This window comes from Saimiri boliviensis, chromosome 16, assembly GCF_048565385.1.
Source record: "Saimiri boliviensis isolate mSaiBol1 chromosome 16, mSaiBol1.pri, whole genome shotgun sequence".
NCBI lineage: Eukaryota > Metazoa > Chordata > Mammalia > Primates > Cebidae > Saimiri > Saimiri boliviensis.
The window spans coordinates 40547043-40564854 of record NC_133464.1 but is presented as its reverse complement, the minus strand read 5'-3'; the positions used below and the strand labels follow the sequence as shown (position 1 = coordinate 40564854).

The window sequence follows — 17812 nt, the reverse complement described above, 5'->3', positions numbered from 1 at the left end:
ACAAAGGGGCTCTCCATGTGTCATATATTAAATCAAAATTGGATTTGTTGCTGACATTGTAAATTTATCATAAATTCATTACATGCTAAGTTGTAGATAAGTTTTTTCTCTAAATATGATTACTTTCTTAATTTTTTCACTGTGCTTTGATTTTCCTTGCTTAGAGTAGGGTTCCCCCAGTGTGACTGGAGATGTCTATAAACATAATATAGGCACAACGGCTGATAAAAAGTAAAAAGCAGGAAAGGAAACATTCTTTCAGTTGTATTTAATTCATTGGCAGTATACTATTTTGGTCTTTTTAAGTCATTAATAGGCAATATGCTAACTATCCAAAATGAGTGATGTGACTGTGAGTTGTTATCTTATAAGAGAAACATGTAAGCCTGGGTAAAAAAACATAGTGGAAGCAAGGAGGACTTTGAAGTCATAAATCTTGATTCAAATGCCAGAAACCCAGAACCCCATTAACTAGCAGTGTGACTGTGAGAAAGTTAATTAGCCATTCTGATCTTAGGTGATCTCATCTTTAAATTAGAATACACAGGAAAGGCTCAAATAAATTTCAGTACCCAATCCACCTAACTATTTTAGTAAGTAAATATTTCCACTTATTATTAATATATCTGTCTAACTGAAAGAAAATGTATTACTAGGAAATTCTTTGAGTGACAGTATATTTAATTTATTAAAAAAAGCTTGATCAGAGATACAAATTCCCATCATAAGAATGACATGAAATATGATTCTTTGGAGCTATATGTTAACAAAACAAATAATAATAATATATTATATAAGAGTAAAAAGGGAATAATTTAGCAATCCTAACCTAAAAGCAATCAGGAAGAACATAAGATGAAGTGGAAAGCAACAGGACTTACAGTCCCAGCTCCAATAAACTCTTACTGTGACTTTAACAAGTCATCCACCTTCACTAAGCCTCCTCTTTTGCACAACAAAGAGATTTAATTTATCTTAAAGTCATTTCCCAATGTTAAAGCAGTAACATGAAAGTACGCTTGGCATATCATCAATGTTGAATAAATATTTGTTCAAAAAATGAATAATTTTAAAATTCAGCATGTATCTTCAAATATCTAGCAAACAGAAAGAAGATATTTTTACATTAGAAAAAAGATTTTTAATGTGAAGACAAGTCTTTTAAGTCTTTTTATTGGAAGAATATTTAGCTTTCTATGATCTCAGATCAGTCAAAAAAAGAATAAAAGCCAAACAGTTTTGATTATGGTCATTGGACGTAAATAAAAGAGTTGCACTTTCAAGTGAAGTCAAGATTTTGCAAGCACAACTTGCAGATATTCTAAGATGTCAGAGGAACCATGGTACACATCCCCATTGGTTTTACCCATTTTTTTTCTTGGTTTAAAAAAACAGGTTTTTACTTAAAAAGTGAAAGCACAAAACCACCAGTTTGAAATAAACTTTCTGTTACTGTGGTAAGTTAAATATCAATTTAAAATGGATAATTGGATGTATGTATTCACAGAATCCAAATCTTAGGTCAAATGTGAAAAGAAGAAAATAAAGTTTAGAAATGCAAACAAATAAGAATAAACACATCTTGTTAATTCAGCTATTGGATATAAACATTAATTATGGGTTTCTTTCTTTTTTTTTTTTTTTAGATGGAGTCTCGTCTGTTGCCCAGTCTGGAGTGTAATGGCACTATTTCTGCTCACTACAACTTCCACCTCCCGGATTCAAGTGATTCTCCTGCCTCAGTCTCCCGAGTAGATGGGATCACAGGCGCCCACCACCACGCCCAGCTAATTTTTTGTATTTTGAGTAGAAATAGGGTTTCATCATGTTGGCCAGGCTGGTCTTGAACTCCTGACCTCATGATCTGCCTACTTCAGCTTCCCAAAGTGCTGGGATTACAGGCATGAGTCACCACGCCCCACCTAATTCTGTGTTTCTTAGGTCATCCTTTATTTCCTTCCATCAGTCTCTCCACCCAAAGTCTGAGAAATGTCAGAACATTAAGGATCTTCATATCCACAAGATCTAACATGGGTCCTAATTCATCAATGGCCGATTCATTCCTTCAGGGAATACACAGCAGGCACCACTACCCGCCAAACACTCTCAGACAACAGGAGCATGTTAGTGGACAAAACAGGCATGATTTTTGCTCAGTCCCCGCTAGCATGGAGAGAAGAAGGCATTGAACAAGGAACTGCATGTACAGCATGTTCCTATGGAGAAATGGAAGGTGTAGTAACAACCTCTATGTGGCAGAAATAGTCCCAGGGAGCAGGAAGTCGCCACAGTGGGAGACTGAGGGCTCTGGGAAGCGTTGCTTGAGAAAATATCTTCCAAGCTAGGACTTCAGGGGTGGTTAAATAATGGCAAGGAAGAAGAAAAAATGTCTCCAGTAGGTGGGGAAAGACATGAAACAACAACAACAAAAAAACTTACGTTGTGATGGGAGCACAGAAATTGAAAGAGTCGCGACTGAGCACAGAGAAAGAGGGAATAAGGGATGGAAACGTATGCTCCATTCTTCCCTCACTACGTATTAACGACAATATTGGGTTGGATGGATGAGGGTACCGCAGGGAAGAAACAATGGAGACAGGTTTGAAGAAAGGGGAGAGGATACTTCTGGCTTTCTGCACTGAACTTTGAGGTCTCTGTGAGATGACCAAGTAAAAAGTTGTATATTATTATCTGGGGCCGGACGCAGTGGCTCACGCCTGTAATTCCAGCACTTTGGGAGGCCAAAGTGGGCGGATCACGGGGTCAGGAATTTGAGACCAGCCTGGCTAACATGGTGAAACCCTGTCTCCACTCAAAATACAAAAATTAGCTGGGCGTGGTGGTGCGTGCCTGTAATTCCAGCTACTTGGGAGGCTGAGGCAGGAGAATCGCTTGAACCAGGGAGGCAGAAGGTGCAGTGAGCCGAGATCACACCACTGCATTCCAGCCTGGGTGACAGAGCAAGAGTCCGTCAAAAAAAAAAAAAAAAAAAAAAAAGAAAGAAAGAAAAAGTTGGATATTATCTGGAACTCTTAAGAGATAGCTGAAGCCGGGCGCGGTGGCTCAAGCCTGTAATCCCAGCACTTTGGGAGGCCGAGGCGGGTGGACCAAGAGGTCGAGAGATCGAGACCATCCTGGTCAATGTTGTGAAACCCCGTCTCTACTAAAAATACAAAAAAAATTAGCTGGGCATGGTGGCGCGTGCCTGTAGTCCCAGCTACTCAGGAGGCTGAGGCAGGAGAATTGCTTGAACCCAGGAGGCGGAGGTTGCAGTGAGCCGAGATGGCGCCATTGCACTCCAGCCTGGGTAACAAGAGCGACACTCTGTCTCAAAAAAAAGAAATAGCTGAGTGGATTGGGAAAATGCCCGTAAATTTTCTAAATACATAAGTTAAAGAAACGATGTAAGTAGATGCTGTTGCCTAAGGAGAGAGAATAAAATAAGACTGATGACTTGGCTGAAGAAAGGCATCCTGTTACAGATATGGCTACATAAATGTGCATGTATGTGCATTTGTATGTGTAGGGGTCAAAGGGGTTTTGAAGGATACTTACTGACTAGCCCAAAACACTGCTCGATGATTGTTTATATGAACTCTGTCTACTTTATATATTCAAAAGATCTTAGAAAAATTATTGAGTAGAATAAATTTTTCAAACTCCAGAATGAATCATGACACATAAAACTGTATGACATAAGGCATAAGAGAGTTAATGGCCATATATTTCAGGTACTGAAAGAAATTTTTTTAAAGTTTTAAGTGTCTATTCTGTACTTACAGCATTTTTCCAATTCATGAGTTCTTAGTTATTAGAAAATCAGCAATGAAGAATTTATCCTTGTGTACAATGAATTGATTTAACTAATTAAGAAAATGCAAGTAAATTATTTAGGACTTCTTTCTTCAGAAATACTTTCTAGCCTACTTTCTTGATTTCTCTTCTCTACCTCTGTGGTTTTATAGAACTGATGATACAAAATACCAATGAGGCAAATTTTAGTCTACCCAAGACTATTTATGGGTAATTACGTAGCACTCATGCAGTAAGTATTTACGTTCCCAACTTCTAGGTGACTAACTCTTGGGCCAAGCGAGGCATTTATTTATTGCCAGAAATATTAAAAATACATGAAAAGCTTAAAAAACCTGTGGGCTTATTTTGTCTTCCCCAATAAATTGAGTTTACTTTGGAATAGCAAATAATTTCAGTTATGTTTGGATTGAGAGCAAGAAAGAATACAAAGAATGTACTAACACCTGGACTTGGGGACAGATGGAGAGAGAAAGCAATGAGTGCGAGAGGCTGTGTGTATGTCATTCTTAAATTGTGAAGCAGCAGGTGCTCATGGCTCCCAAAATGCATGACACAGACCATTTCACAAATTAATAATGAGTTTGGGTTCTTCTTGGTCTTTTCCTTTCTTGTCCTTAGAAAACGTTAAACTAAATGCAGTCTTCTTTCTTTGATTTCTTTTGATCACAGTTAATTGTATTCTGTTTGTTAGCTTACAAATACATGAATTTTGTCTGAGGTTAGAGAAAAAAAGTTCAAAGGGCTAATTAAGCATATCGAATATGGTGTTAGAATAGCAAATATGATCTCTTTGCTCTGTTACGTTAAGTCTTGAAATCGTTTGACTGCTGGTAAAATATCTTTTAGCAACTAACAGCTAGAAACAGATTCATCGACAGTGTTTTTCTTACTAAAATTTGGGAAAAGTTATATTATCTGATATATATAATGAATTGTTAGTATGTTTTATTAAAAACCAGCTGTACATTTTAACCAGTACAACAATGGACACACTGAATGAATGGAGTTAGGATTTTCTATTATAATTAAAGGCAAAAATAATTCCATAGAATTTATATAAGGTTTTAAATTACCATGCATAGTTTTTGCACAAGTGTTTTGTTTCCCTAATCATTAAGTCGTTGGTGCATAGGTTAACTGTGTTCCTCCATTTGTATCACTCTGGATACTAAAAGGAAGGCAATTTGTGATTAAAACTTTTCTTCAGAATAAGTCAATCACAACAATAGAACAGTTGTTAACATTTCAACTTCATATAGCAACAATTTACCTATATTAAAATGTATATTTGAATACATGTAAATTTGACACGTTCAAACAAAAACCATAGCCTTATTAACCAACATATTGTTACTAATAGCATCCATATTATATCAACCATACAAAAATGTTTAATCACTTCTTAATATTAAAAATGAATCTCTCATTTATATGCAGGACTATACTGTCTCTAACTTTTTCTAGATTGAGTTCAGATCATATTGAGGATTCTGTGTATACCAGATGATTTATATATTATACTTATCTATGGGCTCATGTGCTTTCTAAGACCACTTTGATATTACCTAATGCATGAATAGCCCCTGAATATATACAATAATGCTGATATTTGCATTTTATCTTATTGGTGCTATTGTCCCTGATAAAGAGGAATGTCATTAACAGTAATTTTTAACATATGTATGTAAGTTTCATAAGATGCAAAAGGATTCTTTCCATTTTCATAACCATATACACACAAACACACACACACACATATGATTGTGCTGAATTCCATAATACTCTAAAAATTAAGATCTTTTTCCATATCTACAATAGCATTAATCTTGTATATCCAAGCTGTCTCATAATAACATATGATTCAAACCTCAGGATTTACAAATTAATTAGCATGGCCTCAGGTAAAACAAATATAGGCAAAAAGATCCATTCTTTCCCCAAAAATGTCTCTTCAAGTTTGTGATTGTTACTTCTTGCCCATATGATACTTTACAAAAGTATATTTACTTTATACTAGGCCAAGAAAGACACTTTTGGAGCTGATTAACACAATTAATGTCATACAGTATCCTAAAAATGATTGGGTTTAAAATTAAGAATAAAAGCAATTGGGAGGATTATGGCAGTTAACCATTTTAGGCATCCCTTTGAAGAATCAACTTCATTTTAAATAGAAAACAAATGCTCTTGTTACTGTTTAGTATTCACGTCATTAGGTTGAATTTGTTTTCTAGAATAGATGTTTGACTATAAATGCTACCTTCTGGTTTTATTCTTTTCTAATAGAATAGTCTTGACAATATACATATTTAGCTCTTCTGAGTATTTAATAGAACTCCCTTTGGTATTCTATATATGATTTTACTCAGCAGATTTGTGTTATTAAAGTGTATATAATGGCATACAGAACATTTGGAATCCACATAGGAACTAAACAATCTTATTTATTGTTAACATTGAACCAGTCTATTTTGCAAGTACCTTGAAGTAACTGTCATAAAAATGAGTAGTTAGACATTTTTCAATTGTAAGAACTACCTATTTGATTAACCCATGATTTTATTTATGTAGCATAGAACTTATAAACCCTTCCTGCATTATACTGGGTTTCAAACATTCAATAAAACACATTTACTGTGTCCAGGATTAAATCATACATTGTTTAAAATTAATTATTCCTTTTAATTGCATTGTATAAACAGAGATGACCTGTTAATTTAAAGAAAATCTATCAGCACAAAATGAATTCACTCATATAAACAAGCAAGACGAACTTGACCTTGTTTGAACTTGTTTTGATGTGGCCCAGATGGTAGGCTACATGCTTGAATAGCAGGCTAAAGCTGAGGAAAAACTCATATAGCAAGATCTAGATTTATAGCCTTCTGCAAATTCCTACCTTGTATTGTCCTTTCAGCATCTGTTCTGCCGCCACTGCGGTCAGCTTCTATCTCTGGGGTCAGAGAGTCTAAAAGCACAAAAAGGTAAGAGTGACACATATTTCATTTGATTCTTATTGTCCTTTAAAAATACAAAGAGCAACCTGTTACTTTAGTGCTGAATTAAAATTACATAAATCTTTGTCATCTTTTAAAGGTTGAACAGACACTATAACCATAAGAATTTTCAGAAGATTTGAACAGTAAGCAATGCAACATTGCTCATAAAAGAGGAAGGGGTGTCGGAAATTCTCAAATTAATATTTCATGCTGTTTCAGTAGAGAAAGATTTCGTTAAACAGAGAAGCAATACCAAGTCCCAGATGCTGGAGTTCAGTAAAAAACAGTGGAAGCACCTATGAAATAAAGCATTTCCCCAACATGTTCTTCCCACCCTGCTTTCAGCTTCAAGTGTAGCTGAATGAATCACAAGATATAGAAACATACAAACCACAAACACATGTCTAAACTGTCCTTTAAATATTAAAAAATGAAAGTTAGTCATGCAATAATATATGTCCTCTTACCATTTAAGACCCTGAGACTATCTGTTGAAGCTGCCTGTTTTAGCGTCTGTTCTGCTTGTTCACGCCGTTTTGTCTCAAACTCAAGTGCTTCCTGCAATTTTCTCTTTGCCTTCTTTTCCTTCTTTAGCCTCTTTTGAACTATGGCTAGAAAAGAGTGCATACACATTATTATGATTTTTGAAATTTTTGCAATGCTGCTCATTTACAAATGGTCTATGTTTTTTATATTATTCATTTTGTTTTCCTGCTGGACTGAGTCTACCTACAAAAAGGAAGTTCAAAAAAATGCCACCTTTACCTAAAATAATTCCCAGTAAAATAATAAGAAGGCTAATTTTTATTTTAGCCTAGAACTATTACAAGAATGGCTTTAACTGTCATATGCAAAGATAAATTTAATAGGAAACTAATATTAGTAAATGTTTGTATTCACTGATAAAGGAGGCTTGATTAAATGAATTCTGTGGCTTAGTTCTCTGTCCTTGAATCACAAGAGTGCAGAGTTGTTTGGACAGCGCAAACCCTAAGCATGCCTCCCTCCTATCTCCTCATAGGACATCAATTTTGAGCAGCAAATGGAACATTTCTCCTAAAAATGCTTTGGAAAGCAATGTTAAACCAACTCAGTTTTTAATAATTTCTTTCTTTAAATTTTAGAAAAATGCAATAAATATTTTTCGTACAAGAGGAACAAAATACTCTTAATTATTGTTAATGTATATAAGCAGAAATGTTTTTGTTTGGATGAAGTTATGACTATTAAAAATTTACGTATTTTAAGAAAATTATTATACATTCACTCTGTAGGAATGTGGGGCAGTATGAAATCTCATTGCTAATAATAATGTGCTATTGATAGCAATGAGATATTTACATTTAAAAAAGTAGATAATACAAAAAGTTGATTATGAAACATTTTTGTCCAACTGGACAATTTAAATATTTGTATATGATATATACTCAATAAACAGTAACTAATGTTCTTTACAAAATGTGTATCAACTACACTTTCAGGAAGATAATTGTTTTAACTTTTACTATATATATATATATACACATATGGCAACTATTCAGCATATGGTAATATGCATTTTTCTTCAAAATTATCTTTATTGATGACTGATAAACACTGTAGATATTAATGTGACAGACTCAGGATAAGAAAATGCTTCTCTCAGTCATGAAGACTAATCATTCACTATTTACTATTTGATTTCTTACCACAGATTAAAGAACAGCAACACTTTTAAAACAGAATGTTTAATCAAAATATTAAATAATAATGACTCAACTAATTATTTGTTTTAATTTCTAATTTCCACATAATCCTGTTTTTATTATTAGTATTTTTAAGAGGGCAGCTCATTTACATGTCAAGTTTATTGTTGCTGTACTATATCTTTTGAAAAACCTGCTTTATATTAATATGTACACTGGCTATGATGTTATATGAAAAGTAATTGAAACAGATTTTAAATAAATGTTAATTTATCTTATCTAATGGTGTGCAAATCATGTGCTTACCTTAACAAAATTACGTGTCTACTGTTTCCCTTTCCAAAGATGATTATTTATGAGCCTCCTTGAAAAGAAACAGTAATTTCTGAAATATTTATTTGGATTGTACACTCTCATGGCTCAAAAGGCACCTGTACCTTGCCCTTGACCGCCCACAGATTTTTCCTATGTGATTGAACTAAATGGGATTGCCATGTTCTCTCTCTTCAGGGTAATATACTGCTTCAATAGACACATTCATAATATATAAGTATTGATAGTTATTGCCTTGAATTTACTGTTCATAATTAATTAAATGGGAACTTTATGGTGTGATCTGTGAATGTTTTGCCCTCTAGTGGTTTAAAGAAAGAAAACAGAATGTAAATCCTCCGAAAAGGTTTGAACCAATAAAATTCTGAAGGTCTCTCCAGTAACCAAAGGGTTACTTTAGGAATCTCTGGGCCTGCCTAAAAATTAAGTGAGAACAAAATAAAAACATGGCTGTCTCATGTAAGATGGTTCCATGGATTGAGCTCTTTGACCAAACTTCTTTATTCACTTGGAATACAGCCATTATCAATGTTTGTCTTGTTTTGATTATTTTCATACCTGAATCCATGCGAAGCCACATTATTTAGAACTGTGCTATACATCTGGGATGACAGCTTCCCAAATTGACCAAATTCCAAGAATACACTAGCTGTTGCTTCATAATAGCTAATAAAACAACCTACTAAATCCTGCTAGTTTAAAAGCAAAACAGAAACAACGATTTTTAAATGATCATGTCAAACATATAAAAGAAAATAATGTGGAGCGTTTATATTGGATATATGTTAAATGAGAGAAAAGAAGCCCTCACGTTCACTTTTAGAATACTTAAAAGAATCATAGTAATGCAATGAGGCAGTTGCTTATTCATAATATTTAAATTCATATGTAAACATGTAAATATAGATGAACTTCAAAATTACCTATAGATGCACTCTACAGTGTGATAAAAGAAGCAATTTAAAGATCAACAATATTATTTTATCCAACAAGAATTTATATCAGTTTCTACTCTGTGTACCTGACCTTGCTGGATGAAAATGAGGCCTTCAGAAAGAAAATTATACAAACATTTAACTGTGGTCATTAGTTCAGATATTCATCTGTTTTCAATTTCTGTTGATAAGTATCTTAGTAAACCTGCTTCACTTGAATAATCAGTATTTTCTATTTTAGCTTTATGATTTTAACTCAAGTTTTTCAAAGGGCAATTGTAAATGAACATAAAATTTTTCTTCATGGCTATCATTAGAGTTTATTCTTATCTTAAAGAACATGAATTTGTTAAATTCAACAATCAATAAAAGTTATATGATTAATGATATAATGGATGTATTTCAATTTCCAGAGGGAGGAACAGAAGAGAAAATATGTACTTTGAAGATTAATAAATACAATGAGCTTAGGATTCAAAAAGTGCTCTGAACTTTAGCTACAGTTAACAAAAATACTACAATTTCAGAATAAATCATCATAGTATTAATATGTTTAATATTTTTTGTAAATATTAAACTTATTTGGAAATGTGGAAATACCTCTATTCTTTTGTTCCATAGCCAACTGCTTCTCAAGTGTTTCTCTTAGTTCTCTTTCCCTTAAAAAATCCATCTTCAGCTCTGTTTTTTCCAGTTGGACCTGTTTCTCTTGAGCTCTGGCATTATCTATGGCAACTTTCAAGAGCCCCTGTACAAAGAAGATATTCAGAATGGTAACATTTTAATACAAAGAACATTTCATTCATTACTCAAAAGCATTTTAAAAGGGAAGAACCCAGTAACCAAATTATCTAATTCTTGTACATTCACTCTACACTCACTAGGACAAATACTATAACTAAAGCACAAAACTCCTAATTCTAATTAAACTATTTTAGGAAGACGAATATTTATGGCATGAAGGTTCAATTGCTTCTAATTAGAATATCTAGATCCAAAGCTAAATGAAGGCAGCACATAAGCATGTCTAAAAAATAAGAACTGAGAAGGAAATTAGGCTGAAACTCCTCCACAAGTAATTACCTGACATGGTTTATACAACCTTCAAAGAACCTGGTAGTGCTCACCTTTCTCCTCAAAGCTAATTCTCTCACTCCCTACCATGAGCACTTAGTTGCAATGGCCACCTTATGGTTCCTCAATGCAACAATTTGTTTCTGCCCCCACATACTACTTTGCTCTTTCTCTTCCGTTTCTGAATGCTTTTCCTCCAGATCTTTGCATGGTTCACACCCTCATTTCATTTCATCTTTGCTCAAAGTCGCCATTCAAGAAAGGCCTTCTCTTACCACCCTTTCTCTAAATGTATGCTATTACTCCCTCCTTAAAATTCTTCATAGAATGTATCATTATGTGGTATTGACATATATTTATTTGTTTACTGATTTATGTTATGTCTTGTCTGTTAAAATGTAAGTTCTCTGGGGCAGGGGCATGTTCTCTCATTCAGGACTATGTTCCCAGAGCCCAGAGAGTGCCTAATATATACTAGATTTTAAAATTTCACAAATGGAAATTAGAGTACTGCTACATTTTCCCTGAGATACACAATATATTTGAAGGATCTAAAACTTAGTTTAGTAGTGCATTATTTTTTAAAAAGCCATTCGAGATGGTTGTAATAAACTCAGGATAACTTCTAGAAAACAATTAGCAGAATAATTTTAAAGAACATATGGAGAAAGCAAAGCTTATTCCTATAACTAATCATTTATATATATATACAAACACTTTGATGTAATGTATGCTTTTAAAAATTAGCAGTATTTTAAGATTCTTGAAAATTATATATGGAAATATGTTAAACATGTAGAAACCATTCTGTTGTTTTACATAAAATACTCTGAAACAGTTAAATTATAACTAAAACTTCTATTCTCTTTGATTCAGCAATACAAAATGAGTTTTTGAAGTAGAAGATATTTTGCCTTGGTCTGTGAATGTCAGAGACTGAAATTTTCAACTGAAGTTAAAATGAGATGAAAGTTGATGTCATTCGTAGATGTATTCTAGGATGTGACTCCCTTGCAAAAAAGACATTGAGAGCAATTTGAATCAGGAATTTCAACCCCAGCTTGACTTGCAAGTGCAACAGAGAGGTAGTCTTACTTCAGTCTACCAATGTCCTTTATAGCTTTGCGGTAAGCCAATTTTATTCTCTTTCGACCACATATAAATTAATCCATATTTGCTATAGCTGACCCTGAATCTCCTCGTATAATTCTTGTGATACGAAACAAGCTAAAGAAAGATTTCTTCACGGCATTCTGCCCCTCCCGACTCTTTTTTGTTTAACAATAAAACATAGCTGCTAAGGAAACTGCCATCTTAACTCAATTCAGCAACATTCCTGCGTAGGCTTCTTCTTCATCAGGAACAAACAATTAGTAACAAATGAAAGAGATCATTACATCAAGTGCCCTTTTAGATCACCCCAATTAAAACTTTAGCTGTATTTTAATTCTAAGATACCAAATTCTAATTTTCTGCTCTGATTGCTCTTGTTGACTTATCTTTGAAAGATGTACTCTCTGTGCAATGTCTAGAGATTATTTAGCAAGATGCCAATGTTGGCACCACTTAATGTGTTGATTGGTTGTATTATCAGTGGCTGTTTAAAATAAATTACTATTAAACTATTATTGTCCTTGGCTGACAAAACACAATATTTTGGTGTTATTTAAATATGAAACAATCATTATGAATAAACATGTTGAATAATGTTAAACAGCAATTCTAATTTGTGTGATTTTATATTAATATTCTTTGTAAAGAATGAAGTTGCTGAGAGCATTTATGTTTACTGTTTCCTTTTGTTACAATTGCTGCTAACATGACTAATGGTAATACATTACCTATTCTGCTGATTATGTCTGAAAAATATTAGCTTTTAGATCCAATACTCTCTAGGGACTACTTATAAGCTATATAAAATTAAATGTAATTTTTAGACTTTGAATCAGTGCGTATCAGTAGGAGTCCAGTGTGAACAAAAATCTGTTCCAGAGCCAAACTGATGCATATGCAAAAGTATGATACTGCCAGTGACAGTTCTGCTTCAAAAAATACAGAAAACCGATTAAATTTCAATGCAGCAGGGGGCTGGGAAAAGCAATAGGAAGTAGTGTTCACAACATCCACAAATCTTTAGGACACCATTGTAGCCATCAACGATAATGGTACTTTCAGATTTGTGTAACTTCTGTAAAATTTCCGGTTGATCGTGTGCAAATGGTCACATTAAATGCTGAATCTCACTTGGACATGCAATATCTAGCAAAATGCTGTGGCAAAAATATGAATTATAGAAAACGATAGAAGGTTTAAGCATGATTTTTTTTCTTCAAGGGGAGGTCTGTTCTTAGGATATTGAAGTTGGATAATGACAAGTCTAATGAAATATATTTTAAGTTTATGCCACAGCAATTGTAAGAGACAATAGTTGATTGGCCTCAAATTTATTTTCTACCAGTGAATCATAATGGTTGTTATAATACATAAATGTCTTTATTTCCTAAAATAATCTAATTTGTAAATTATTTTCAGCCTTTTTTAGCTATTGAGTCTATTTTTTTTTTAAATGGGCACTGTTTCTAGCAATGTTTCTACTATTGATGTGGCTTAGAAAGTACAAATATCTGCCTATATGAGAGGACTTCAAATAATATTGGTAAGAAAGAAACACTTCTTAATAACCTAGCTAGATACCTGAGGAAAAGCTTATTTGATCCATGTTTGTATTTTACATAAATATATTTCAGAATTAGACAATAAGGTTTCTCATGTCACTGAAATGCATGTGACAAAATTTGTTCTCAGTAATGTGTCACTTCTAATGAATTTACAATACTTTAGTTGAAGAGGATTTTAGCAATGGCCATCCTAACCAAATACTCTTAAAGCTGAGAAAACTAAGGTGCAGAAGAATCAAGAGACTGACTGAAAATCCCAAATAGTGAGTTGAGTACACCAAACTGTCCAGTTACCTAGTCTTCTTTATTATTCTTTTAATGCTTCCCTGGTCTCTTTTCCGGGAGAAAAATAATAGTGTCTCTTGGAATCAGGAACTTTTGTAGACCAAAAAACAATCAATATTACAGTATCAACTGACACATTTTCAGGGAAGCTCTTGTAACAAAATAAAATACCAAGTGTAATGCTATGATTATTGTTCTCCAACATCAATTTATGACAAACACAAAGCAGAAAAGACTCACAATATAAAATTACGATTGAAAATAAAAACATATGATGTAGAGCCAATATATTTGATTTCTGCTTCTCCATATTTTGAAGTCAATATCTATTTTGTTGTGGTTTATGCAAAGTTTTCTCCTAATTAATTATATAGTATATAATATATAATGATGTATTATAATTAAATTATGCATCAATAATTAAATTATAATCAAAATCATATTTATATAATAAATTATTATAAATATCAAATTTTATATTATATTATAATAAATAATATATTAAATATGATTCATAAATATATAATTATATGATTGCTTATTATATATTATATTAATTATATATAATTATGTTGTATGTTTTATTATAAAATTTATATATTATATTATTAATTACAATATAATTAAATTATAAAGTATGTATTAATATTGTAAATAAGAAAATTATTTCATTTTAATATATATTAAAAAATAAAGTAAAATTATTGACCATGATATTGAAATGTAAAGAACTGAAGATGGATAATCAGAGTACAGTCACTTACCTCCATAACAATTTTTTGATCCACAAGCATATATGATGATGGTCTCTTAAGATTATAATATCATATTTTTACTGTACCTTTTCTATGTTTAGACACACAAATACTTGCTATTTTGTTGTGCTGCAGTTGTCTACAGTATTCAGTACAGTAATCCCTATACAGGTTCACAGCCTAGGAGCAATATGGTATAGAGTATAGCTAGGTGTATAGTAGGCTATATCCTCTAGGTTTGTATAAGTGCACTCTATGATGTTTGCACAACTACAGCTGTACAATGATTCATTTCTCAGAATGTATCCCCAGAGTCAGCAATGCATGACTGTAGTTCAGTCTTATATTTAATTTTTTCATTTTATTTCCACAAACACAGTAGAAAATAATTCCTCCTAGATAACATGGTTGGATTATGTCCATTTATTCTGCCATTTTATTGTGTGTTTATGTGTTTTTAAGATAGCGTCTCAGTCACCCAGGTTGGAATGCAGTGGTGCATTCCAATGCAGTGGCTTATTGTAGCCTCGAACTCCCAGGATCAAACCATCCTCCTGCCTCATCCTAACAAGTATTAATAGCTGGGACTATAGGCATGTACCACCATGCCCAGCTAATTTTTGTATTTTCATAGAGATGGGGTCTTCCTATGTTTCTCAGGCTCTTCTCAAATTCCTGACCTCAAGTGATCCTCTTGCCTCGGCTTCCCAAAGTGCTGGGATTACAGGTGTGAGTCACAGCATCCAGCCAAGCTGAAGCTACTGTTGTTTTAACATACATTTTAGGTCTTGTTTGCTTAATTCTTCCATGTAGATAGACTATAGTGAACCACCTCCGATCATATATCCCCTTACGGCAAATATCTTCAATGCTAACCTCACTCCTAACTAAATTTTACATTCTCTACTCACACTTTACATTTTCACTTTTTAGTTATTTACCTATTCTTATTTTAATATTTGTAAGCCATTTTTAAGGCTTTTTGTAACAAGATAGATAAACAAAGTAAACAATTTGCTCAAAACCTTATGTGTCAAAAGTTTCTAGATTAAAAAGAGGCAGTAGGGCCGGGTGTAATGGCTCACTTTTATAACCCCAGCACTTTGGAAGGTGGGTGGATTACTTAAGGTTAAGAGTGTGAGACAAGCCTGGCCAACATGGTGAAATACCGTTTCTATTAAAATTTAAAAACAGGTGTAGTGAGGGGGTGCTACTCAGGAGGCTGAGGCAGGAGAAATCACTTGAACTCGAGAGGTGGAGGTTGCATTGAGCCCAGATCATGCCACTGCAATGCAGCCTTGGTGACAAAGGAAGGAAGATTCTGTCTCAAAAAAAAGAAAAAAAAGAAAAGGAAAAGAAAAAAAAGAGTGAGAATTCCCCTTTGATCATGTTCAAATGGCAGCTCATGTCTGAAGGTGTTGTTATACCCAGTTAATTGGCACTAAAATTTTAGTCTCCTTGCATAAAAGCTCACAAGTTGTTCTCCATGGACAGGTTTGAAAGACAGCCATAATAAAAGACTGCCCAAATGAAAATAAAAAGCCATATATATATAAAATAAGCAATTCTAAAAATCAAAAACTGAACTGTATCCATATTCCTTACTTAATTAAATTACTATTCTTTACCCTAGATATCTGTATCCATTATCACTCTTGATTTCTAAAACATTCAAATGTCAGGAAGTAGTATAGCTCAAGCAGTAACAAAAATCTGGGGCCAATTTTATATATCTATAAATTTCTAAATTTCTAAATATAAAAATTAAATATAATTCTTAAATGATAATATCAACATAGGATTTTTTATAGGTCTTTCTTTTTCTTTCTACTTTAGATTTTTTTAGTCATTATAACTTTTAATTTCTAAAGCACTTAAATGTAGGAATGCAGTATAGCTCAAGTAGTTAACAAAAGTCTGGTGCTCAAATTTTATATATATACATTTTATAAATTCATATTTTAAAATAAAAATTTTAATAGAAAATGTTCACATATCATAGCATTTTTCTATAGATCTTCTTTTAAAACAGAAATAAATGACTGATAAAAACTTAATTTTGATGATGATTTCATGGAAAGGACACATGTAGTAGTCATTACAAATTTAAAAATCCAGCCTTTTCAAATTATAGTATATCATATAAATTATTGACTATTAAACAATAACACTTGATGAAAACACATTATTTTAAAAGATATTTTGGTTATTAATTTTAATTTTTAAAAATAATATTTTTTAAAAAATGGAGATTTAAACTTAGCACACTAAAAGCATGTTACCATTTTGACATAGAACAAAACCCTGTTATATATAATTGAAACTGCAGAGGAAATTGAGGTAGGCAGAATGTAATTACCCATATTAGAATTTGGGCAGCAAACACATTTATACTGTATGCCTAATAATCCAGGGTCATGACTGTTTAAACATTCCATACCATTCCTATGATAATACCATAACTCAGTAAATGTGACAATAGTAACAGCATCTGCAAGCTTTTGTAAAATGATGTGGAATCATTAGTGACCATAAATGTGTGTTATGTGTGTTTTTATAAATGTATGTGTGTTTATAGATATATTCATATTTATTTTTAACATATATGTGCATGGAATTCAGTAAGATTTTAAATTTTTATTTCACCTTGTGTGCACATATGTACCTTCATGTATAAATATATGCATAGTAAATATACATGTAAGTATATGATAACTGCATCTATATATACACACACATATAAGTAAGATTGAAGTGGACAAGCCTGATTTATTTTTAATAAAGCACTCTTATTGTAGGTGTTCTAACTTTATCAGTCCCAGATCCCTATAATTTGGGAATATAAATAAATAATTTAGTTTGTCTTGACCATTGTCCTATCATCTACTCTTATGAAAATATGTCTTCAAAGCATATAATAGGAAAGGAGAGTATATTACATCTAGAAACACCTTCAATGAATAATTTGTCTAAAATATGTACATTTTAAAACTGGAGTTTTCTTTTCCTTCTTTTCTTTCTTTTATTCTTTTTTTCATTCCTTCTGAAATAATTATATTTTGAGGTGATGTGGATAACATTCCTAACCTGAGTATTTCTGGACTGTGGAGTGTGGATGAATACTCAACTGACAGGATTTGACTTTGAAATGTAGTGGTCATATACAATGAAAGAGTCCATGTGTCAAACCTGCTTTTCAGATGAGCATACTGTTTTACACTGATGAAATCCAGAGACGTTTTCTCTGCTGAA

At 32.7% G+C, this 17812-nt stretch overlaps 1 protein-coding gene across 7 annotated transcripts in view; it reads right to left on the bottom strand.

Annotated features, from left to right (window-relative positions):
- DACH1 (dachshund family transcription factor 1) overlaps positions 1 to 17812 on the bottom strand; it is a 429624-nt gene that overhangs the window by 33338 nt on the left and 378474 nt on the right. For 4 of the 7 annotated variants that reach the window (XM_074387632.1, XM_074387635.1, XM_074387634.1 and 1 more), the window contains 3 exons: positions 10369 to 10516; positions 7283 to 7426; positions 3025 to 6784 (listed from right to left, as the gene is read on the bottom strand). In XM_074387632.1, the coding sequence (XP_074243733.1) occupies positions 6672 to 6784; positions 7283 to 7426; positions 10369 to 10516 (405 nt within the window). In that variant the 3' untranslated portion in view covers positions 3025 to 6671. Of the gene's footprint in view, positions 1 to 3024; positions 6785 to 7282; positions 7427 to 10368; positions 10517 to 17812 lie in introns of those variants that run through there. The other 3 variants (XM_010341682.3, XM_010341683.3, XM_074387633.1) reach the window with 1 other exon arrangement.